The sequence below is a fragment of the Thyridium curvatum genome, assembly GCF_004353045.1.
Source record: "Thyridium curvatum strain D216 chromosome Unknown NODE_30_length_408869_cov_84.441474, whole genome shotgun sequence".
Taxonomy (NCBI): domain Eukaryota; kingdom Fungi; phylum Ascomycota; class Sordariomycetes; order Thyridiales; family Thyridiaceae; genus Thyridium; species Thyridium curvatum.
This window is the reverse complement of record NW_022156785.1, coordinates 312,498-337,050: the sequence shown is the minus strand read 5'-3', so window position 1 is coordinate 337,050 and position 24,553 is coordinate 312,498. Positions and strand designations below refer to the sequence as shown.

At 56.9% G+C, this 24,553-nt stretch overlaps 7 protein-coding genes across 7 annotated transcripts; 3 read left to right on the top strand and 4 right to left on the bottom strand.

The window, feature by feature from the left end:
* Positions 1-540: 540 nt before the first annotated feature.
* On the top strand, positions 541-2,437 carry E0L32_005680 (uncharacterized protein; the record flags this gene model as incomplete). Its single annotated transcript, XM_031140228.1, has 2 exons — positions 541-714; positions 974-2,437. The coding sequence occupies 2 exons, from the start codon at positions 541-543 to the stop codon at positions 2,435-2,437; spliced, it is 1,638 nt and encodes a 545-aa protein (XP_030995691.1).
* Positions 2,438-3,490: 1,053 nt separating this feature from the next.
* Positions 3,491-8,011, bottom strand: E0L32_005679 (uncharacterized protein; the record flags this gene model as incomplete). The annotated part of the gene is made up of 3 exons (XM_031140227.1): positions 3,491-4,623; positions 4,750-7,262; positions 7,353-8,011. 3 exons carry the CDS (start codon positions 8,009-8,011, stop codon positions 3,491-3,493), a joined length of 4,305 nt encoding a protein of 1,434 aa, XP_030995690.1.
* Positions 8,012-8,651: 640 nt separating this feature from the next.
* Positions 8,652-9,323, top strand: E0L32_005678 (uncharacterized protein; the record flags this gene model as incomplete). Its single annotated transcript, XM_031140226.1, has 4 exons — positions 8,652-8,669; positions 8,819-8,851; positions 8,927-9,123; positions 9,197-9,323. 4 exons carry the CDS (start codon positions 8,652-8,654, stop codon positions 9,321-9,323), a joined length of 375 nt encoding a protein of 124 aa, XP_030995689.1.
* Positions 9,324-9,542: 219 nt separating this feature from the next.
* Positions 9,543-10,598, bottom strand: E0L32_005677 (uncharacterized protein; the record flags this gene model as incomplete). The annotated part of the gene is made up of 1 exon (XM_031140225.1): positions 9,543-10,598. The coding sequence occupies one exon, from the start codon at positions 10,596-10,598 to the stop codon at positions 9,543-9,545; it is 1,056 nt and encodes a 351-aa protein (XP_030995688.1).
* A 948-nt stretch (positions 10,599-11,546) lies between these two features.
* Positions 11,547-12,596, bottom strand: E0L32_005676 (uncharacterized protein; the record flags this gene model as incomplete). Its single annotated transcript, XM_031140224.1, has 1 exon — positions 11,547-12,596. The coding sequence occupies one exon, from the start codon at positions 12,594-12,596 to the stop codon at positions 11,547-11,549; it is 1,050 nt and encodes a 349-aa protein (XP_030995687.1).
* A 1,263-nt stretch (positions 12,597-13,859) lies between these two features.
* Positions 13,860-15,575, bottom strand: E0L32_005675 (uncharacterized protein; the record flags this gene model as incomplete). Its single annotated transcript, XM_031140222.1, has 1 exon — positions 13,860-15,575. One exon carries the CDS (start codon positions 15,573-15,575, stop codon positions 13,860-13,862), a length of 1,716 nt encoding a protein of 571 aa, XP_030995686.1.
* A 2,358-nt stretch (positions 15,576-17,933) lies between these two features.
* On the top strand, positions 17,934-19,392 carry E0L32_005674 (uncharacterized protein; the record flags this gene model as incomplete). The annotated part of the gene is made up of 2 exons (XM_031140221.1): positions 17,934-18,494; positions 18,583-19,392. The coding sequence occupies 2 exons, from the start codon at positions 17,934-17,936 to the stop codon at positions 19,390-19,392; spliced, it is 1,371 nt and encodes a 456-aa protein (XP_030995685.1).
* Between the last annotated feature and the right edge of the window lie 5,161 nt (positions 19,393-24,553).

Here is a 24,553-nt window from a genome sequence, read left to right as displayed (position 1 = left end):
ATTCCACTGCAGAACGCAAGACATCATGACTCGGCGCCAGCTCCGTCGAGCTTCGGCGGCAAGAGCTCTAAAGTCCGGGCAGAAGCTGCATTAGCGCTACTGTGGAACTCGTGCCTGGGGGGGGAGACGGGCCAATTCCAGCGCCGGCGGAGGCCGCACATGGACTCCTCTGTTGTTTCTGGAAGACACACACACCTAAACAGCCACCCCTGTCTTGCAGTTAAATCCGTGACGCAGTGCATCTTGGGTGCCTGTCTGCTGCCAGTCGGGAGCGCCGGGGTTCCTTGGACCCCGATTGTCGCCGTGTCGTCTCGTGTGTCATGACGAAGCTATATGCCTGCGATTGGTGCACCAGCTGGGGGTTGTCGGGGGAGGCTTGGCTTTTTGTTTTCGTGGCTTGTAACTATTAGGAGTGGGAACGAGACAACGAGACCTTACCTTTGCCCTGTCTCCGAGCTGAGGATAGAAAGAATCATGACAGAGAAACAGATGGGAAGCCGTACTTAAGCAGTTGCGTTCCCACACACACCCGCCTTCCCCATGGCGTCCTTCCTCTTGCTATTTGTGTTTTCCGCTTTTGCCATCCTGTCGACGGCATTCTGGTGGTTCATCTTGCGCAAAGTCGGCTCGAGCTCTCCAGGCGAAGAGGAAGCAGACATGGAATACAACGGCGGCAGCGAAAAGGCCGATCACCTCTGCGTGCTCGTCCACGGCGTAAGCACTACCTACCTTACCCTTTGCTCTTACCCTTACCCAGCGTCTGATGGTGTGCACTCGTGCTGCCGTGCCGAAAGGGGCAATTGTGCACCTGATCGGCTCTCAGCGCAGCGCCAGATGATCCTTTTCTACGGGCGGCACAAGGACCTTGCATGCGTCTAGTCGCGCTGCTTAACATTTACACTTTTTTTTTCCCCCCTGTGTATCCATATAGATTTTGCTAATTTCTCTTTTCTCTCTCTCTCTCTGGCAACAGCTCTGGGGCAAGCCGGCGCACCTGAAATCCGTGGCCAAGGCCCTGCGCGACGAGTTCTCCGAGGACAGGGTGCACATCCTCGTGGTCAAGAGCAACGCCGGCTACAACACCTACGACGGCGTCGAGACGGGCGGCGAGCGCGTGTGCGCCGAGATCGAGGAGGAGCTCGCCAGCATCGAGCGCAAGAGGCGGAGCAACGGAGGGGCCGACAACAAGAAGAGCGGCCGCGATGATGACGGCGGCGACAGGCAGATCAAGAAGCTCAGCGTCGTGGGCTACTCGCTCGGCGGGCTCGTCGCGCGCTACGCGATAGGTCTGCTGTACGCGAGGGGCGCCCTCGAGGGGCTCGAGTGCATGAACTTCACGGCCTTTGCCTCGCCCTTCCTGGGCACGCGCTCGCCGCTGAAGGGCTGGGCCAACACGCTCTTCAACGTCCTGGGCGCGCGCACGCTGTCGGCCTCGGGCCACCAGCTCTTCGGCATCGACTCGTTCCGCGGCACGGGCCGCCCGCTGGTCGCCGTGCTGGCGGACCCGTCGTCCATCTTCATGGCCGGCCTGCGGAGGTTCAAGAGGCGCACGCTCTACGCCAACGTGGTCAACGACCGCACGGCCGTGTACTACACCACGGGCATCTCCAAGACGGACCCCTTCGCCGACCTCGAGGCCGTCACGCCCCGCTACGTGCCCGGCTACGAGGACGTCGTGCTCGACCGCGACGAGCCGTGCTCGCCTCGCGGCGGGAAAGGCCAGGCTCCCCCGACTACTTCCCTGCGCGACGCGGCGCACAGGTACATGACCCGCGTGCCGCTGGTCCTGGCGCTGAGCGTCCTGCTGCCCGTCGGCGTGGTGGCGTACCTCGCCAACGCCGGGTGGCAGACGGTGCAGTCGTCGCGGCGGCGGCAGCTGCACGAGGCCGGGCAGGGCGGCGTCGACGTCGCGCCGTACCGCGAGAGCCCTCCCTTGCTCAAGGACCTGCGGCAGGCCGTCGAGGGGGCGTACGAGGAGATCACGGCGGCCAACGCGGAGGAGTACCTCGACCATGACGGCGGCGACGACGACGACGGCGGCGCGGTAGACAGCAGCAGCGGTAGCAGTAGCGGCAGCGACTCGGACAGCCAGCACGGAGCAGCAGGAGGGGACGCGCAGGAGGACATGCTGGGCAAGAAGATGAAGAAGGACAAGACGAAGAAGCTCACTCGGTCCCAGAGCGCTTCGCACGACCGGCGCGTCCTGCGGCGCGAGCGGCGGCTGTCGGCCGCGCGGGCGGAGCCGACGCTCGCGCTGGCGGCCTACCAGTTCGAGGCCGTCGACGGGCTCGACTCGCTCGGCTGGCGCAAGTACCCCGTCTGGATCCACGACGTCGGGCACAGCCACGCCGCCATCATCGTGCGCATGGACAAGCCCAGCTTCCGCGAGGGCTGGGTCGTGCTGCGGCACTGGGTCAAGGAGGAGTTTCTGCTGTGAAGAGGAGAGGATTGGGGGTTTCTTATACCTATGGGAAGAACGAAAAGGGGGGTGGGCTGTGGGGATGTGATTCTTTGCTGCCTTCTATTTCTATCATCTTGGGAAGCGGGTTTAGCATTGGCGTTTCGGGGTTGATGGGCTCTCTTTTGTATTCTGATATCGTGATCAACCCATTTGACACTGGAGGAGTAATAATTGATCAACTGGCGGATGGCAGTGCTTCGGACACTCATGAATCTCGACATCACAGCAGATTGTGCATACAAGAGCATGGCTGGCGTTGGTCATAGACAATGGTACAGAGCATCAATAGCAAAGAATTGATTACACGCTTGACATGCTTCTTGCTGTGAAGCCTGTTCCAAGGCGACTGACTATTTCCGAGAGAAGGTATGATTCCATGGCAGCGAGTAAACTTGTCGAGAAAGAGACTCTGGGTTCTGGGAAAGAACGTGTACGGGAGAGTATGCGAAGCTAGCTGTCAGTATTTGGTCTCATCGTGTGGTGGGCTTCGGCGGAATTAGTTCACTTACCAATACTCCAAGAACTTGGTCAATCAGAGACGCAAAAGGAATTGGGGAGGTTGTCTGGCAGGGTTAGACTTGTTTTGTGCACATTCCGAAGCAGCGATTCAAGAGAAGCCGTTCGCCTGGATGGTGGAATTATGGACCAAGTTTCACTGTCTTTCGCCAGGGCAGTTTGGGGTCATGCCCAGGATGCAGTAGTTTAACGTTGTCTCGAACGAGGAAATATTAAGCAGGTACATAGCAGTAATAGGTGACAAGTCACAGAGATCACGAGCATGGAACCAGGTTTCATGAAACGTTTGCAATGGTATTGTACGATGGGCCTAATGACGAAATCTTCGAGGGATGAGTTCAATCTTCTTCGATGCTGTGAATCGAGGTTTCATGAGCGACGTGTTGTGGCATTGGGGGGCAAGGGTGTAGTGGTGCGAATTGGGGACCTTCCAGCTCTCTCTGATTCTCAGGGGGGGAAACAGAAACAAAAAGAAAAAAATTGCACAGTCGCAGCTCTGACGTCTGCACCAGACTACCACTGAGCGGCATTGTAGGATTCGGAGTCTTCAAAGTCAAATCCAGAAGAATCTCCAGAGGCATCCTCGCCCGAAGAGGCAGGAACCTGGTCGCCGTTGTCAGAGACAGACTCAGCGACCCATCCACTCTGTAAGGCATCGCCGCCGAAGTCGCCGGTATGCTCGTTGGTGGAAGAGTTGGACTGGATCAAGTTGGTCAGGTGCTGTTGCTCTTCAGTAAGGCCGAAAACAACGGGCTCTCCAGTGAAAGTACGGGCAGAGATGGCCTCGTTGCGGAGGAACTGGACCTTCTTCTCGTCGGTGTTGGGGCACTGGGACTTGACGTGACCAGTGGCACCACATTCGAAGCAGTTAAGCTGGCGGCGACGAGAATCGTTCTGTGGGCAATCCCTAGCGACGTGGTTCTCTTCGCCACAGACTCGGCAGGCCTTGGGGAGCTTCTCAACAGGGCAGTCAGAGGCAATGTGTCCCGTCTCGCCGCACTTGTAGCAGTCTCTAGTATCACCATCCTTCGAGCAGTTCCTGGCCATGTGTCCGGGCATCTCGCACTCCCTGCAGATTGAACGACGTGCCTTGTACAACTGTGCCTCATCGCACTTGCCCTCATGCTTCTCGCGGCAGTGGACGCAGATGACGCAGTTTTGAGCTGAGTGGGCTTTGGACTTGCACAGGGCGCAGGGCTCTTTGTGGCAGTTCGAGGGCAGATGATCTTTGTGGCAGTAAACACAGAAAGCCGGGTCTTTCTCACAAAGATTTGTATCGTGACCGACTTCGCCGCAGTGCAAGCAGAGGGACTTTGTGGGGCAGAGCAGGTCAGGGTGAGGGTCGCCAGTGCAATCGCAGAGGTTAGTCTTGGCTCCAGGGGATGTGCAGCAGCCAGCTGCATCAAACTCTGTATGCTGTGTGGTCTGGCAGACAGGGCAGTAGTTAATTCGAATGTTGACGGATTTGAGCTTGTTAAAAATCCTGCATAGAATGGTCGCCTGCGGGTTGAGATTCGGATTGTCGAAATTTCCGAGCCACATTCCCCGGTTCATAATCGCCACCTCATACTGGATGCTGCGAGTCAGTGCCAGGCAGATTCGATGCAAATCAGCAGTGAACCTAATCCAAGAAGTCTGTGTGAAGTCTACAATCACTATATCAGCCTTGTTTCTCTGGTTAGAATTAAGGGTGCCGCTCTTGAGGCGTACAGCCTCCTCTTAAGTAATTTTATCAGTCTTGACCAGATGTTCCAGCTGAGTCTGATACACACAAAGTTGCGCCTTGTACAGGGCCAAGATGAGGATGCGAGCAGGCTTGTCGGTATGAGGCACCATCTGGGTCAGCTTCTTGTCCCTGAGAGCTGGAATGACGATCTTCTCCAGAACGTGCTGAACGTAGGCAGGGTTCACGGTTGAGTCACCTTGCTTGGTGGTTTTGGAGCCAGGGAACTCGAGCATGACACGGAGCTTGTTAGGAGGCTGAATTGGGTTGATATGCGTCTTGATGAAGGCCCAAAAATGCTTCACAGAGTCTGGGAACATGCCGGCAGTGCCTTCGACAGAGACGGTCATGTTGTCATTGTAGATGAGCTGAGATGGCAACGTGTGTAGACCGCCCTTGGCGCGGTGGTTGATGACGAGGTATGAGTCAATGTTGCCAGACTCGACGGCCCGGGTCATGGTCGACAACTGGAGTTGATGCAGCATGGGATTCTGAGCCTCAGGATGCATCTCGCCCGTAATATAGGGTAGAAGCTGGAAGGGATCTCCAAGCACGAGCCAGAGGGCCGGAGCGAACCAGGCGATGGGGATCAGGGTCGTAAGCTCGCGCATGCGGGCAGCCTCGTCGAGAATTACAAGCTTGGGTTTGTATGTCGAGCGGAACAGACCATTGTAGCATCCAACAGCCGTGGTGCAGATGACACCGTTGTGCTCCATAAGAGTGCGCTTGTACAGGTCCTTGACCAAGGCTTTGAAACGAATCCAGACTTCACGGTCTTTGCCTTCAGTAGCTTTGAGCTCGTCCATGGTCTCGCTGAGCTCACCAAACTCAGCCTTATGATCGGTATAGAACTTGAAGGCGGCCTCGTGGAGGGAGAGGGTCTTGGCTTTGCGCGAGCGCGAGATGCGGAGCTGGTGGGCATCGCGAGTCATACGGGTCAGGCTCAGCTGTGAAAGGAAGTGGACCTCTATGGGTGTGGTCTTCTTCAGGGCCTCCTCTGCGGCTTGAGAGTCGAAGAGTTCGGGAATAGCACTGCTGAAGCGACGCTTCATGTCCCTGACCTCGGTATCGACTGCGTAGAGACGGATCACCGAGGGCCGAGGACCCTTGAAGCCTCCAGACTCGTACATTTGGTCAAATGCCTCTTGGAACCGATGTGCTGCCATGTCTAGTGCCGTGTTGTTGTTGACGATGTACAGCGACTTGAACGCCTGGGTACTCTTGGAGTTAGACGGATTGGCAAAATGAGAGAAGATCATGCACATCTCGGCCACCCTGGTCTTGCCGCATCCCGCCACGCCTGGGACAATGTGGACGCGCTGTGGTGCATTGGGAGCCTTCTTGATGGCCTCTTTCTGATGGTGATCAAGGCGCTCCCAGCCGGCCTGGACCTGTTGAGGCAGAGATGTGAAGGTATCGCCAAGCACAGAGCGGATGCCCGGTAGTTCCTCGAGGATGTCGATCTCTTCCTTGTCTTCGGGACAGCGGAAATTCAAGAGGTAATTGTAGGCTTTGCTAGAACGCTCTGTCACTGGGCAGTCCGACTTCTCGGCGATCCTAGGATAGTTTAGTGCGTTGACGGAGCTCGCCTCGGCACGCAGAGTCTTGTCCGACTGGCATTTCCTGATGCGGATCTCCAGGCCGTGTGCAAAGTCGAGGTCGCACAGCGATTTTTGGTCTTCTTCGAGCTTGCCCTGGTCCAGAAACGGGATATCGACGGTAAACTGGTCACGCTCCATGTCGTCTGCGTGCTCTTCAAGTTCGTTGCGAGGCTGGAGAGGAATGGCCACGAGATAGATGTGATAGTGCGCAGGAATTCCCTGAGCTAGAATGTCGATCCGCTCGTAATTCCACCACATATATTCTTCGTCAATCGGAACCTCCTGAAGCGAAACGAGGCGCTCGCGATTCTCTAGGCACCACACAATGATGCGCTGACGGTAGGCATAATTATCTGCCATCTCCGCCTTTGTAGGAAGGAGTGCAGTAGCCTCGCCTTCAGTAAGATCCTGAAAGAAGCGACCTGATCCCTGGAGGATACTGGCTTTCGGGTCAGGCTCAGCGCGAGCAGGCACGATGACATCCTCTAGGTAGTCCTCGGCCAGTTTCTCGACATCCTGGGAAGAAGCCTCTGGCGACTTCATCTCAATATCCATAATCTGAACCTTAAACGCCTCTCCATCACGGGGCAAGATTGACTCGTTGCCTTCTGGGTTGACAACAAGAAAGAAGCGACGATCTTTGATGACGTGCTGGCAAGGGAGTGCAATCGCCTTCAAGGAGATACTGCCTATATCGTTCTCGTATGCAGTGCTGATGTCATGGTCGAACACTGTTCCAATCATTTGTCGCACCAAGAGGTGGCAGCTGTCGACATACTGAGAGACAGCAGGGAGGGTTCGAGTGTCTTTGATCGCGGGCTCTGACGACAGTCGGGGAACCCGGTCGAGGAACATCACCCTCTGGTTGGGTGAGTGTTCGAAGTACTCAGCGGCCATGTATGGATCTTTGTAGGGAAGCATCGCGCCGAGAATTTTGGGCAAGACATGATCGTCAGGAAGCCTGACAGTGAACTCAATCTTCATCGCTTCTCCCTTGCGGGCAGCGTTACCCAGATCTTAAAGCTTGGTGGCCAGTTTGCTCTTAACGGACCGGAGCTTTCGGTGAACGAGCTCCTGATAGTTCAGATAGAGCTTGGCGGTCAGAGTCAGAGTATAGATCCGCGACCAGGAATCAACTCCGACGTTGACATTGGGGGTGAACTTGCACATCATTTCAGATGCCTCGGCTTGAGACTCAGCCTTTCTCAGCTCGAAAAGGGGCGTGTTGTCATCAGCCACAGCAACCTCAGCCAAGTAGATCTTGACCTCTGCGACCTGAGGGTTGTCAAATTGGCGATGCAGGACAGAAAAGGTCACCAAGAGGTAACTATGGTCGAACGGGAGGTAGACAAGGTGCACCTTAGCGTCAAGAGACTCGGTGCCCTTTGGACCAGTAAGAATTGCTGCCCGCTCCTTGACGGGGGTCGTAATAGCAGCACCATCAATGGAGACATAGGTTCGACAAGGCTCTGCATGGTACTGTCGGTCTCCAGGACCAGCAGTCGCGTTGCGAAAGAACTCTTCTCTCATCTTCTTCTGGATGAGAGCATGCTCTTGTTCCTCGTCGACCTCATCAACCTCAAATCCAGCCTGGGCAGGATCTAGACCAGCCTGGAGAGGATCAAGTGCGGAGGTTTGAGCAGCTTCCACGTGGGTAACACCAATGTCAGAAGTCTCCACAGCTGCAATAGTAGATGAAGAGCTGCTCATCACTAAGGGCATACTAACCGAACAATAAGATTAGAAGTCTCATTGTCAGATTCTGCGTCGAGGATAAGCACCAAGCAGTACGGTGGTAGGCATTCATAAAGTCAATGCTGTTAATCCTGTTGGTGCATTTAGATCCATCGAGGTTGGAGACAGCGATGGAGGATGGGCTCCAAATGGTCATGCCCATGGTCTGTCTCATTCCAGCTTTGATAAATATCCAATTGACTGTCAATGGGATGAGTAATCCAGAAATATCGGATTCCCGAAGTGGTGGCCGAAACATGAAGGCTTGTCACCATTTTATAGTCACAGCTCGTCGCCATCAATCGAGGACTTACACGGAGCTTGAGGTCAAGAGTGGGGCCGGAGCCATCAAAACGACCCACCTTTCCTTTGACATCCCGGACGGCCGGCGCACAATTTCTCCGAGCCCTAAAATTTCGCGGAATTTTGGCCTCCTCACAAAAATGGCTTTTTCCTCTGTGGTGGGGAAGCTAGGAATTTTTGCGAATTGTCACCACCACCACTACTTCCCCCGCGACAGAAATCACCCACGGCGCAGGATTCGACTTCTTTGCGTCCTATACCCTCCTCCCCAAGAAAAATCATATCTTGCAAAAGATAAAACAAATCAGAAGCAATGGCTCCCGCTCAGACCGTACGTACATGAACACCACCGCTTTGCTGTTGGCCCAGTCCCTCGCCCATTTGCAATGGAGACATTGCAAACCAGAAAAAGCATGGCTTTTTTTTTGCGAGAGATCATGGCGTGAAACAGTAGGCTAAGGTCAATTTGTGTTTTTACAGAGAAAGGGCAAGTCCCCCAAGGTGACCAAGAAGGTATGCACTCTCCCATCTCTCCCTCTTCCCCCATCGACATGCCGACACCGATGCTGACCGTCTCTTGTTTCGCAGTTCGTCATCAACGCTTCCCAGCCCGCCAGCGACAAGATCTTCGATGTCTCGGCCTTTGAGAAGTTCCTGAACGACAAGATCAAGGTCGACGGCCGTGTTGGCAACCTGGGCGACACCATCCAGATCTCCCAGGTCGGCGAGGGCAAGATCGAGATCGTTGCCCACAACGAGCTCTCTGGCCGCTACCTCAAGTACCTGTATGGCGACTCCCTTCTTCGCTGTCGATCTCAAGTTCGAGGGACCGAATGCTGACATGTATGCGCCAAACAGGACCAAGAAGTTCCTGAAGAAGATGCAGCTCCGTGACTGGCTCCGCGTCGTCTCCACCTCCAAGGGTGTCTACGAGCTCAAGTTCTTCAACGTCGTCAACGACGGCGATGAGGAGGACGACGAGTAAGGGGAGGATCTTTGAAAAAATCTGGTTTGGGGAAAAGTTTGGGGCATGGACTGGGTAGACAAAGGCGTTTGTTTGGCCGATTGACGACTTTCGACCTGAAATAGAGCCATTGCCATTTCTGTCGCACACCTTGCTTGCTACCTGATCCAATCCTACGTGACATGCTTGGGTATATACATCATCTTGTTGTGTGATTCCGCCCTGCCATCTAGACCCAACCTACGGTAACGTCCTCATGACGCCCTCGAATGCGACCAGCGCCATTGCGTTGGCCGGGAACGCGCGCAGAAAGCAGGGCAAGAAGCCTCTCCAGTACCCCTTCGCGCCGCCTTCCCGGTAGACCGCCTTGGCCGCGTCCTTCCACCTCCTGAACCTGCGCTCACCGTCGTTCAGCCCGCCGCCGAGCGGGTCCGTCATGATGCGCTGCTTGACCACGTCGCTCGGGTAGCTCGTGATCCAGAAGACCTGGGCGCTCAGCCCGCCGGCCCAGAAGTTGATGGCCGGCGCGCTCAGGCTCGTGTTCCGCTTGAACCAGCGCGTGAAGAGGTCGTAGCTGCCCCACCAGAAGAAGAAGAAGGAGCGGAAGATGAGCGTGGCCGACAGGCCGTGGTAGACGCCCGCGACGCCGTGGTGCCGGTAGATCTTGGCGAGGCAGTCGATGGGGCCCCTGTACAGCCTCTCGGACTTCTTCGCGGCGTACTGGATCTGCAGGCGCGCCTTGACGTGCTCGACGGGCGCGGCGATGAAGCTGACGGTCGAACCGGCCATGATGCCGGCCAGGCCGTGGCCGTGGGAGGGCAGGTGGTCGTGGTAGTCGGCCTCGGCGTGGGGCCGGTGCAGCGGCGGGGCGAAGAGGTTCTCGCGCAGCAGGCGGCGGTAGACGGTCAGGGAGCCGAGCATGACGCTGTCCATGAACATCCAGCCGACGAGGGGCGGGGTGGCGCCCTTGTACAGGCCCCGGAGCCCCTCGTTGCGGACGGTCTGGGCGACGCACTGCAGGGGGCCCGAGAAGCGGGTCGCGTCGGTGGTCTGGAGGCGGACCTTGACTGTGTCGAAGGGGTGGCCGACTTTGGGGGTGCTGTTAGTCCTGGACGGGAGACGGGGGCATGGTGAAGTGAAGTGAAGTAGAGTGGAAGATTGTTGTCGCTTACCGGAGAGCTTGGCGATGCCGGAGAAGACGCCGGCGACGAAGCCCTTGTAGTTCTTTACGGGCTCGGCCTTCCTCGCGGGCTCCGCGGCGGCAGCCGCCTGTTCTTTCGGGACGGCGGCGGCCATTGCGGTGGTGGTAGTGTGCGCGTGGTGCTGGGTGCTACCTGGGGATGTGGCCGGGCTGCATGTGTGATGTGGGCTTCCTGAGAGAGGGTGAGAGAGCAGATGAGATGAGGTTATGAGACGGAAGAGCTGGCTTGCATTCTCCTATGCAAGTTCCGAACAAGTTCCCGAATGGAGAACCTGGGGGGAGATGGAAAATGAAGAAGACGGGCAAGCCGGTCCCTTTCAAGGTGATTTCGTACCCGGGGTAAGCTCCGCACTCCGTCCGTGCTGTAGGCTCGGGAGAAAAAGTTGAGCTTACTCTTTTGCCCGCCGTCAGTGAGGGTGGTGGGGTTGGGGTAGGCGATATCGGGGTAGTCATCGCTGTTTTGGGGCGCTGGACTGGCTGGGATATGGGATATGGGGAGGGCGATCGTCCAGGGTTGGCGGCGGAGGGGCTTCTAGCTTCCCCGGGAGGTGCGTTCTGCCTAGAAAAAGTTGGAGAAAAAGCGTCCCCGGACCAGCCAATTGAGGGAGCTTGGGCGGAGGTGATGATATGCAGACGATTGGTATTCTGGATAGGAGAAGGGAGGAAGTTCTTCAAGAGGTGCTTCAATGCTGACAATGCATAAGATTCCTGAGCATCACACATGCTTTTTCAACATAGGCAGCTACTATTGATAGGTTTGATGGACTGCCAATATGTCTGTTACCAACCCGTCAACCCATCTTACCACATTGGATTGGCCTCTGCCGATGATTCCGATCACACAATATGATCTCTGACTCATATTAAAGCACCGGGCCTGCCATGCCATCAAGCCGTATCCAAAGAAGGTATCCCAGAGAGTTTCCAGAGATGCACGAGAACCGTTGCCTAAAGCGCACGCGAAAGGGACCACCCGCTCTGACCTTCTTCCAAACTCCAATCCCAAATGCGCATAATGATGTCCGCTATGCAGCCCCTCAGACTCAGAACCCATCGTCCTCGATCCCGGCCGCCCGCTCCGCCGCCTTGCGCTCCTTGTTAACGTCGGCCCACCACAGGTGCGCCTCGTCCGCGCTCGTGCTGTTGCCCTCGGCGTCGAGCTCGTCCCACGGGTTGGGGGTCAGGATGTAGTGCACGTTCTTGACGCTCCCGTCGCGCCAGATGGCGTCGTGCACCCCCGGCCAGCGCAGCGTCTTGAGCGCGTTGTAGACGTAGGGCAGCGGCACCCAGCGGCCCTTGTACAGCGTCGACAGCAGGCTCTGGTCGGCAAAGTCGAGCGCCGCGGCGTTGTCCTCCATGTACTCGACGATCTCGTCGAAGATGGCGCGCGACGGGTTGACGACCTGCAGGCCGCCGTTCATGTAGCCGAGCGGGCCGGCGGCCGGGTCGGCGCCGACGGTCTGCGCGGCGTCCGGGTCGGCGTGCTGGCTCGTGAAGGCGCAGTTGGCGGGGACCCAGTCCCTGGGGTAGTGCGGCTTCCCGAGCGGGTTGCAGACGCAGGCGTGGCCCGCGGCGAAGACCCGCCTGCTCTCTCGGGGGTCGCCCCGCGCGGCGACCTCGGGGTCGTCGAGCTCGAGGGTCATGAGCTCGTCCATGTTGCGCAGGACGAGCATGTCCGAGTCGAGCTGGACGACGCGGTCGTACTGCACGAGGCTGAAGGGCGTCAGCTTGCTCCAGCAGTCGTAGAAGCGCGGGTCGGCGCTGTAGTCGCGGGTCGAGCGCGTGGGCAGCAGGTACTCGATGCGCTGGGCGGGGATGCCTCGCGCCGCGAGGGCGGCGAGCCCCTCGGCCGGGAAGGTGTCGGTGTAGAGCGCGACGAGCGGGTAGGCGGACCGGGCCTTCTTGAGGGAGAAGTCTAGGGTGAGCAGGCCGGAGAGGTAGTCCGTGTTGGTGATGAGGGTGGTCCAGACTGGGTTTGGTGGTGTTAGTGAGGGGCAAGGTACATGGGGGTTTTTGAGGGTATCGCGATAAGGGCTTTGCCGCGTTGGTAACTCACCTCTGGCAGAGTCGGTGGCCCGCTTGCCGTCGGCCATTGCGGAAATGGTATTGCAGCCGAGGCTGGTGAGAGCACAGGAGGAAGGATGCGAGAATAGAGAGGTCTGCCTGTGAGGAGAAGAAGCTTGGCAGACCTCGAACTCTCTGCTCTAAAAGAGCTCACTTCCGAAGGCCGGATAACGCAGCTTGGCAGATGAAGTCGTCATTATCGCTGCACGGGAAGCGGCAGGACTCTGATCACAAATCCGCGCTGGTACGACTACCGATCGAAGCAATCTGCGGTTATCAGTGGCTGGCGCCGTGACTAGCTTCTTCCCCTGGTGGGTTCAATTCCGAGAGGGAGCTTGAGATTGTGTGTACCGTGGATAAAGTATCCAGCTGGGTTGGGAATTTCCGGACAGCTGTGTGAGTGCCGGCATTTTGGGGCACCGAGACGCAGGCTGCAGCCCTACAGACTCTATTTGAGTGTATCTAGAACACTTCTCTAGAGGCGGCTGTCAAGTAAATATCAAAGCTTACGGATGTGCTCTCTGTAGCTGAAATAGCCTCCTCGTCTTCGTTGGAGCAGCTCTAGCTCTGCGAGAAACACGGACGTGCATTGCAAGACCCGGCTACCTAGAGCCGTGGGTACTGTCAACTCTCACCTTGTAATGTCCCGATCCCACCGTCCATTGAGATCTGGCTCATTCAAAGCCTGGGTACAAGAGCCTCAACACTCGGCGTCCGCGTGATGATGCGGGGGACCGAAGGATCGTGGAAGCTCTCAACCAGGACCTCGGTGAAGACAGCCGCGATAGCCTCCGTTTTTCTACCAGAATCTGGACCCGTCTTGAAATGACTCTTTCAACAGCAAATTCGGCGTCAATTGGGTCGTGGGGGCTTCATCTACCCGCGACTAGCACGGCTGCAGCCGGCTGTCCGCGGATGCCCTTCTCTTGGTGTGTGTTGAGGATGTTCGTCGAAGGTCTAGGGCCAAGGGAGTCAACAATTCGAGCCGGCGCCGTTCAATAGGTGAAAGAGTGCACTAAAATTCTTTACGTAAAGCTCTAAGTGACCTCGGGAGGGGATCGGCTCCCCGCCAAACCACCAACAGAAATTTGATATATACTAGGTAGCTCTAGCTGGATTTTCTCCAATTCCTCTGACAGGAATCGTCCAGTGTGACTTTTTCAGTCTCTTCAACTCTTGTCCCCTCGTTGGGCTCTCTTTCTTCTTCCGTTCTCTTCTTTCCCCTGCTGCCATCCCGTTTGCCTCAGTTCTGTGTGAATTCTAGACTGCTCCCAATTGGATACAACCTGTTATCAAACATATATCCGAGCAGCAGTGCCTGAAGAGACTGGCAGCACGCGCTCCCATTGCTTCTCGGTCACAGTATGGCCTCTAGATCCACCGAGGAGCTGCCGGCGGGCGGCGACAGTAAGCATGCCGCCGAGGTGCACAGCGGCGGTACAGGCGACAGCCTGGCGCGACAGGAGGAGGGCGGCGTCAACCCGGAGGACGACTTTGACGACGAGCGGGTCGAGCAGGTCTACAGGAAGCTCGACCTGCGCATCATCCCGGCGTTCTGGGTGCTGTACTTCCTCTGCTCGGCCATCCGGTCCAACATCGGCATCGCGCAGACCATGAACGCCAACGTCAAGCACGACCTCATGTCGGTGCTGCACCTGTCGCCCCAGGACACCTCGACGGCCCTGTCGCTCTTCTACGTCTCGTACGTGCTCTTTGACTTCCCCTCCAACCTCATCATGAGCCGCCTCAGCCCGCGCGTCTGGATGGCCCGCATCGTCTTCGCCGTCGGCGTCATCGGCATGTGCTTCACCGCCGTCAAGGCCGCCTGGAGCCTCAAGTTCCTGCGCTTCCTGCTGGGCGTCGTCATCGCCGGCATGTGGCCCGGCATGTCGTACTACCTGACCCTCTTCTACCCGCCGTCCCGCACGGGCCAGCGCATCGGCTACTACTTCACGGCCTCGCAGGTCTCGGCCGCCGTCGTGGGCCTCGTGTCGGCCGGCTTCCAGAAGATGGACGGGCTGCAGGGCCTGGCGGGCTTCCAGTGGATGTTCCTCATCTACGGCCTGCTCGGCGTCGTCCTCGGCATCGCCCTGCTCTGGTGGCTGCCCGACCGGCCCCTGGCGCCCGGGCAGACGCGCCCGCGCAGCCGGTGGCTCCGGTGGCTGCCCGCCAGCCCGGAGGCGCTCGAGGGCGAGGACGCGGCCGTGCACTACCAGGAGATGCGGCGCGTGTACCACCCGCGGCCGTGGAACCTGCGCGACCTGGGCTACGTGCTGATCGACTGGCGGCTGTGGCCGCTCGTGCTGATGTACTTTGGCGTCGTGGGCGTGGGCATCGGCACGCAGCTCTACTGCACCATCATCATCCAGTCCATCGACCCGACCTTCACGGGCATCCAGCTCAGCCTGCTGTCGGCGCCCATCTGGATCATGGACCTGATCGCCATCGTCATCGTGACGCCCATCTCGGACCGCTTCCACCGCTACCGGCCGCACTTCTTCTCGGCCGCCGTCTGCGTCCAGATCGCGGGCCTGCTGACCGTCTCGTTCGCGCTGTCGAACCCCTGGGCCCGCTACGGCGGCCTGCTGATGGTGGGCTTCGGGCTCGGCCCCACCGTGCCCATCTGCATGACCTGGACCAACGAGATCTTCCAGCGCCGGCACGGCGAGGTCGGCGTCGCGTCCGCCTCGGCGCTGGTCTCGGGCCTGGGCAACCTCGGCAGCGTGACGACGACGTACGCGCTGTACACGGGCTGGCCGGCCGACGCCAGGAAGGGCCCGCACCAGTACCGCATGAGCAACTACGTCATGATCGGCATCCTGGCCGTGAGCATCCTCGCCAGCTTCGCCAATCTGCTGCTGCTGCGGACGTTTGGCAACGAGCCGAGCGGCAAGATCCTGAGCGGCGGCAGCTCGGCGGTGGACCCGGCCGACGACTACCAGGACGGCGCGGCGCGGCGCGAGCTGAAGCAGCGCGGCTTCGGCCGTTTCGGCCGCAAGGTGCAGCATTAAAAGGGGTTCCGAAGAGGCTCAACTAGTCGGCCGTTTTGATCTTCAACAATCTCTGCCGATCTCCCCTCTGACGACAACACCATCGTCGTCTTCTTTCGTTTCGGCCAAACGGCAGACTTCAACACTGTCGCGATCTATAATCTTTCTTGTTCGTTACAGTTCACTTCTTCAACTTCACAATTATTCGATATTTTCCTCTTCGACCAAAACACAACAAAACGAAGATCTCAAAACTACGACGGACACACATGTTTTAATATGCCTTCTGCCGAGGGAAGGCAACAATCCAGCCGGCTCTCGTCCTCCCTCCCCGTCGCAAGCTCGTGGGCCGGAGGGAGAGCCGGTTTCCTTTTGACGAAAAAAAGAGAGGTCTGGAACCCCTCGAACAGCGACAGTGCCGTTGCGCCATCGCTGAGAACGGCGTATTGGAACATTACATTTTCGAGAAGGCAGCTCTTGGACCGGGGAGGACGACAATGCTATTACGCTATCGGCCACCCCTCATGTCCAGAGACGACTGCGAACTCGATGGGATTTATTTCGGAATCGAATTTCATCGACACACACATACAAAAAATGGAGGCGGGCAGGGTGACGGTCCTTCTTTTTTTTTTTTTTTGCATTTACATATGATACCCCATTTGTGTTTAGATACGCTGTCATGGCCCTCCTCGGGAGCACCTATTGTTTATTCGGAAAGATAAATTGGGACGGCGACAGTGCTGCTACGCCATCGCTGGGACGGCGTATTGATACCAGAGTTCCCGGACGCGGCGACAATGCTGTTGCGCTATCGCCTTGCGCCGGCCTCGTGGGTCTATTTTTGTGCCTTTTTATTATACTGTTGTTTCTCGATGGTATAAGACAAATCTAGACAAGAATTGAAGCTCTTTTTATTTTGCGCGAATGCGTTCAATCCCTCTTATGCTATGCAGGAACGGTGTCGATCTTCTGGATCCGAAGCGACCTGGTCTGACGAACCAGACCTTCCGTCAACACACCGCGTCGGGGGCCTTCTACCGAGATGAGAGAAGATGGGCGCGACGTGTAGAGTGTGTGCAGCGAACCATCTTGCGGGAGAGTGTGATCACAGCAAGCTGAGATGAATTTGGGTGGGTAGGATGATTGGCTGTCACATGCCGTGATGGGCTCCAGATTTCTTTCCCTGCAGGTCGAGTACTTGTACATATAGGGAAAAAAAAAAAAGAAAAGCAGGGACGCGCGCGAACTGGCAGGGATCATGAGCTCTTTCTCCCACCCCTTCCCACGTGCATGGGATCGGCCATCATTTGGGGAGGCCGATGATGTTGTTTAGGGCACGCGACAAATGAGAGACGACACGTAGTTTAAATGGGGGGTGTGTGCCTGTGTGTGTGCATCTGGTTCACGCGTATTGTTTACTACTTCTTGCTGCTAGTCGACTCACAGGTGATTCTTCTTTCATCCTCTCTTTGACTCTGCTACACTGACACATCTCGATGAATGGGACGCACGTTTACCACTCTGGAATGTGAGGATAATTAAACCCAAAAAGTTGACATACAGAAGTCGACAGTCACATGCTGATAAGATGCGGTGCGATACGCAGGTACTTCCTATTCGTAAGGAAAAAGAAAGAGGCCAGATGTACCTACAGGGGTCCAAAGTGGCCAGTGCTGGAAAATAAAAAAAATTTAGCAGCGAAAAGACACCTGCTAAAGTGTGCTAAATGGGAGCTAGTCGAGCAGCTAATCTGCCACTGTAACTCCACGTAGGGCCTGGTCCAGCAATCAATCTCTCCAAATCTGCCGCTGTGTGTGTCCCGCCCGCCGTGCCGTGCCATTGTTCAAAGTATCTCTCTCCAAGGCAGACAGACCGCTGCTTTGCTCTCCCTTCTCCAACTTGTCCTCGATGCGCACTTCACTTTCAAACGAGAGCATTACTTGCGGAAGCAGCCCCTAGATTTGAGGACGCCTTATCTGGTCGCCCGGAAACTGAATCACTGACGAATCAGCGGCATCGACCGCTCGACTCGTACCTGGCCTCGTCCAGCCACTGGTACCAGACTAGTTCCCGCCCGCCTCTCACAAGCCAGCCGGACATCTCCCAGCCTTGCCCCGAGGCTTCAACACCGACTGCACACCTCGATACCGCCCGCCACCTTGGACGCCCGTCTACTGAAGAGAGGTACTCGCGCGCCAGGTCTCGACGACCCGACATCTCTGCTCTGCTCCCCAGATAAGAAACAGACACCGATCCAGCGCCGTCAGTCCGACCCGCGGCCCTCCCACCCATCCAACACCGCAGCGCCACCCCGGGGCGTGTCGCCGTCCGCCCGCCCGGGCGACAGACTGCCAAAGAGCCAGACCGCCCACCATGTGGTGGATCTTCCGCGTGCTCTTCAGCACCCTCTTCCTCCTCAGCATCGTCCTCTCCATCCCCATCGCCTTCGACGTCGGCGGCCGCGACGCGGGGCTCGCCTACTCCTTCTCCCTCTTCCTCTTCTACGCCGTCTACTCGGCCGCCAAGCTCCTCCTGACGACCACGGCGCCGCGCGCCGGGCCCGCCACCGCACCCGCGCGCCACCTGCGCTGGCTCGTCTCGACCGCCTTCCGCGCCTGCCAGTGGGTCGTCATCCCGACCCTGCTCATCTGGTCGCTCAACCGCTTCTCCGTCGACGCGGGCAGCACCGACTGGGTCGCCCGCACCATCGCCCACGTCACCCCCAAGGTGGGACGGCCGGCCGGATGGCACGAGTGGTTCTTTGGCCAGGGCGGCCTGCTCGAGTCGGTGACGCTGGGCGGCTGGGACCGGACGCTGAGCACGCTGAGCCCCGTCTTCCAGCTGCTCGAGGGGTTCTGCAGCCTGCTCATCATACAGGCCGCCGGCCAGATCACAAAGTACCTGGTCAACCGCGGTAGGAGTGACCTATGGGTGGTACGTTTTGCTTTTTTCTTGCTATCCCCCATATATACAGACTTGCCAGGCGGACCCAAGCTAACCAAACCATTCTTCTTTTTTACAGATCATCCTGCTCGTCATCTCGAGCTCCGTGCTCGCCAGCTCCGTCTACTTCCTCTGGCGGATAGCCCAGTTCCCCGAGCTCGGCAACCGCGACGCTGTCCTCATCGGCGCCACCACGACCTCGGCCTTCTTCCTCTGCGTCTTCTGCATCGGCTCGGGCCGCGGCAACCCCGTCGAGGCCTCCCTGCTCTTCGCCTACGTCGTGCTCTGCATCTACCAGATCTTCACCGACTACCAGCCCTCGTCCCGGGCCCGCGCCGAGGCCGCCGCGCACGACCCGCCGCAGCAGCCCGAGTTTCCGCCTCTGCCGCCCATCATCATGGCCTCGTACTCGACCCTCATCCACATGCTCAGCAGCCTGCCCTCGGCCGTCGGCTCCTCCTTCAGTTTTATTTATGCCGCCTTCCAGACCATCACGCCCTCGGTCATCATCTCGCTGACCTACCGCATCATCGTCTTCTACTGCGCCACGCGCATCATCCCCGCCGTGCGCGAGTCGGGCGCCCGCGCCCTCTCGCAGGAGCCCAGCCTCGAGGACTCGGACACGGCGAGCAAGCTGCTCGGCTTCCTCTCGTGGTTCTCGCCCTCGATCCTCATCGCCATCTACACGAGCCTGCTGCTGCAGCACTTCACCGTCTCGAGCGACGCCGGCGACGACGGCGACGTCGGCTGGACGCTGAGGGGCGGCGACGCCGGCGGCAACACGTGGCGGTGGATCAACGTCGCTGCCACCATGGCGCTGTACTCTGTCGAGCTGTACCTCGGCAGCGACGACGACTCGGGGATGACGAGCCACTGGAAGATGGACTGAACGAGCCGGCGACAGGCCTGTGCTCAAAGGGACGACGCATTGGAATGGGCCTAATGAGTTGCTCTGAGGGCGGACTACGCCCGAGATATATCGAGGGAGAGTGAGAGCCAGAGGCTCTCGGGATTTTCTTCGATTTGAGGCCCGCACGGTCTCGAGAAATATCTTACATGAAGAGCTGAAAGATCATTCAGTAGCCAATGGCACGAGAAAGCCGGATATTGCCCATAAGTACAGCACAACCCCTTCCTCATACACTACCTCCTGTTATCACCCTTTACTCAGGCAAGGGGCTACACTTTTTCACACACGACACATAGAAAACCGGACGGAAATTGGGAACTCAAAACAACCGACACGACATGACATGAAATACCTTTTTCTTTCTCTTTGTATTGTTCCAGGGGGGGAGGGCGGCTTCATACAGCACGGCGTTATACGGTGCACCAAATGGGGCGGCCTCGATTGCAATGATCTTTCTATTTTACTTTTTTGTGGAAACCCCTTCTTTTCTTTTTTATTGTGGTTAGCTTTTACTTCTGATACCGGCTCACGCGAGAGTCTGGCGAGAGAGAGCGAGAAGAGGGCAACTCGTTGAGATATTGTAGTTTGAGAAGGGCTCTCGGGGGGGTTGCTCCCCTAAGGAGCGGCTGCCCTTCTCCAAAGGGAGTTGAATATGATACGCGGCCTTATGAAGTCCTGCTTGAATGCGGAGTGCGAAATGGTATGTTGGCGGTTTGGTCTGGCGTGAGCTTGTAAGCGTATCGCTGGAAGCGCGGATCTCGAGAACCTCGATGCGCAATGCTGCCATCGCCTGGTCTCCTCCATGCTCTGCCGTCAGATTTCCGTGCTCTCTCGTTGTGCGCACTTCTGTTTTGAGTTCATAGCCACGCACCCCAGTCACCTTCAGGACGGTAGTGCTATCATTGTCAAGTGAATGCACGAGATGATCTTGCCTCGTCCGGCATGCTTGATGGCAGCAAGACAGGGAGAATTCCTTTTCTTCTTTAACTGCAATGCCACCTGACATGAGGATAATCTGTTTGCTCTTCCAAGTACTCCGGTGAGCGAACAGTTGCGCACTCCCTGCACCGATTCCCGAGCGCCGTCTTGTCACGTCATGTTAACGGTCTGCTCCGCGCTAGCGTTTTCAATGTTGCTCGTTTCTTACCTTGATACACGGCGCTCGGGATGATCGCTGAGCCTGGATCTCAGAGGCAAACAAAAGGCGCAAAATTGTCTCGGGGTAATGCACTGTCGCAATTGTCTGGAACAATCCGGTCTGGACTGGGTTGGCTTTGGCTCGCATGATCTGTCCTGACACGGTTAGACGTTCTGTACTAGCTGAAGGCAGCGAAGAAGGAAAACTGACTGGAATCTCGCCTTCATGTGGGTAAATTCTTGGCTTTTCGCCCAGAGGAGAGTAGATCCGTGACTACCTCGTTGATTATTCCGGCCAAGAAGAATAAGTTTCAGCTTGCTTTCCGGCAGGGAAAAGCCATCATGGGACAGAAGGTCGGAATTGAAGGGATCGGGCAACCCCTGCCACGAGGCCCCGGCTATCCAGCCCTCATAATAACCAACAGTGCAGGTCGGATTGCATTCGCCAAGAGGATGGGACTCGTCGTCTGACAGGGTGCCGTTCTTGTGTGCCCAGCTCCGGATTTGCATAGTTTTGAGCAGTGGCCTTTTGTTTTCTCATATCTAGGTGCTTGATGTGGGTAAACTTGCCCTGTCTTCGCATCTGCTGGTGCGTGGACTGCCGAGACGGCGTCCGCTGGTGCGTGGACTGCTGAGAAGTCCTCAAATATATAGACTGCTAAGAAGTCCTAAAGTGCGTCGACAAGCCAGAGCCAGCTCAGGAACGGCCACATGGAGGGGTGCCCAACTAAGAGCCCTCAGGCTGAGAACCTCCATGTTGGGAACCACGGTCCGACCGAGTGTCGGAGCCACCATCGTACGATGAGCGACAAGTCGAGAGGCTTGAACTTGTTCTTGTTCTCGTTCTTCCTCGGCATCTTGTCTGCAAGAATGGTCAGTAACTTGAACGAATAGAGCAAGGTGAACAAGAGGCTAGAAGAGGTGACTGCCCCCCACTCCAGTCCTCTGCCAGTGGCAGGATCTCATGTTCCAGGACCCTGGCTGCGCAGCCTCACCACCCGCCACGGCCGAGTCCACTATCTGACCTGAGGGCCGCGCACGAAACAACCAGATAAGACAGTACAGCTGGTCGAGATGCACCTGAATGTCGTATTATTGGAAGGAGAGGATGGTCTGGTGAGGGAGTTCACCACGATATGAAAGCTGGCATTAAGTCGCATGGGAAAGTTGCTCGCGACACCTTCAACAACTAGATGAAGATGTCCTCGCCCACATCAACGTTAAGTCTGAGCATGTCCTAGAAAGTCGCGTCAGAACGGCGTAAGGTGGAGATGGGTGCCACCGAGCAGGTAACATGGACCGTTGGCTTCAATGTTGCCCAACCCGAGCATCCCCATTCCAGGCTAAGATGTTCCGTTTTGGCCCTCTTCGTCCCCGGCTCGTCTGTCAATCACCCGGGGAGCCACCACCATCAATCACACTCTAAACCGTCAGTCCCTCATCTCTTCTGTTCAAGACTCCTCTTCCGTGATTCACGCTTCTCATATAGCCCTCACATCAGTCTTCCCTTGAGTTTCTCTTCACAATCCGACAAGATTCACAAGAGGCAATTCCCATGAGGAACCGCCAAAACCACGCCAGCCGTTTGTCTGTCCGCCACCTAGTTGTCGGTCCTAACTGCTGGCTGGCTGCACCCACTGGACCCAGCAGTGCAGTCCTCCCCAGGTTATCTCTCGCTCTTTCTACTGCCTCTTCGCAACGCCCTCGCCTGTGCCGACGGCGGTTCGTGGGGCGGACACAGAAAGGCGTTAACTAAAGTTAGGCAAACTACTGGTTTCTCATCGCACACCCGCAGGTCCCCAACATTTTGGTGGGGGGATGAGAAGAGGTCGAGATCCCCTTAAACACCGCAGCAACACATCACGTGCAGTTGTTGCCCTCTTAGGCAGGTATTCCCTGTAATAAATCCCTGTCTCTACAACATCAGTGGATGAAAGACATTGGAGTGTTGCTGCGGCGTCTAAAGGGATATAGAAAACTTTATGGATGTCTCCCTTCAGCTTGTTTGCCATTTCTGGCGAAAATCGGGCCCTCTCCACAGGACAACTGACAGATCAATGGTCCATTCACTACAAGTAGCTACCTTAGGTAGTGGATCGTCTCAAACGGTACGGGCGGGTTTCGGGGCGCCGCCCCGGACTTCGAGAGATGCTGCTGCGGGAGACTGGCGTCAAGCCAAAAGTCACCACCATCGTGGCCACGAAGCGCCACCACATCCGCTTTTTCCCAGACCGCGGCGACCGGACCGGCAATGCTCTGCCAGGCACTTTGGTTGAGACGGAGGTCACTCATCCTTTCCATTATGACTTTTACCTCTGCTTGTATGTCGCCATCCAGGGAACCGCCCACCTTGTCCGCTACCATATTATCGAGGATGATGTAAAGATGTCAGTAGATCGCCTGCAAGCAATGATTTATCAGCAGTGCTACCAATACCAGCGTTCTACTACACCGGTGTCCCTGCACCCAGCATTGCCTACGCGATCAGACCAGAACGTCGACATGGTTGCCGTTGAGGCACCAAGGTCCACGTCCATCAAGGACAAGCACAAGGACGCCATACAACGCCTGGCGAGGCCGCGCAAGGTCTCGCACTATCTCGGGAACCTGCAGTGATGTGCCACCCGCCCGGCCGGAAGCAGGATGACCCGGAGTTCTTCGCCACCCGGGAGGACATGATCAAGGCTTCGGAGATGTTTTGCGACCCGATGCACTCAAGCGATGTGAAACCCGGACTCATTGAGGGCGTGTATAACAAGATGATCGTGTCCGCTTCTTGGAACGACGCGGAGAAGGACTGCCCAACGCTCGACATAACCTCTAATGGGTTTGTCGACATGTCCAAGTCAAGATTGCTCCGCGCTATTGACGCATGTGAGTTTGTTTATCCATCCTTGCTAGGTGCGGTACAGTGCACCTAGTGCATTAGGGGTTAGGGCACTGGATTAATATGATCAATGATGATTGACACTGATACCTAGTTACTTAGCAGCCCCTATCCCTCCCGTCGCTGAGAGCGGTCATACCCATTTAATTCACAGCAACGACAGGGATCTTATGGACAAGGATGCGACCCTTTCACGGCATCGTGCCAGACGAATGACTTACGGGATAAACTCATTCGGTCCCTCAACATCAAGTTCATGTTGGTTCCTGTTATGCAGAAGTGGAGGCTACTTGACACACGCCATACACGGGTCTTCTATTCCCATGATGGTGTTCTGAGGCATAATTTAAACAAATTCTTTCCATCACCGGCGAGAGATGCTGGCTGTGGCGGGAGACCAGAATCAAGCCCAAAGTTACCACCATCATGGCCACGAAGCACCACCACATCCGCCTTTTCCCGGAACAGTAATACACTGCCGGGTACTTTGGTTGAGGCGGAGGTCATTCATCCATTTCACTACGACTTTTACCTCTGCTCACACGTCGCCATCCAGGGAACCACCCGCCCTATCCACTACTATACCGCTGAGGACGGCAAGTTGCCAGCAGATCCGCTGCAAACCATGATCTACCAGCAGTGTTATCAGTACCAGCGCTCCACCAGGATCGTGTCCCGGCACCCTGCTCTCTACCACGCCCATCCGGCTGTCCCCTTAACTGTCTGCATCAAGCCCAATACCGGAATCTCCTTCCTCTGCCGCTTCCGCGGTACCAAGATCATCCTGCACCTGAAGGATGAGCAGACCGACTACCTCAACGATAGCAGGATCAAGGAGGTCATCAAGAAGCACTCCGAGTTCATCTCGTACCCCATCTACCTCCACGTTCAGAAGGAGGTTGAGAAGGAGGTCCCCGATGAGGAGGCTGAGGAGACCAAGGAGGTAGAGGGCGACGACAAGAAGCCTAAGATCGAGGAGATCGATGATGACGACGAGGAGAAGAAGCCCAAGACTAAGAAGATCAAGGAGACCAAGATTGAGGAGGAGGAGCTCAACAAGCAGAAGCCCATCTGGACTAGCAACCCCTAGGATATCACCCATTATCCTCCTCATAT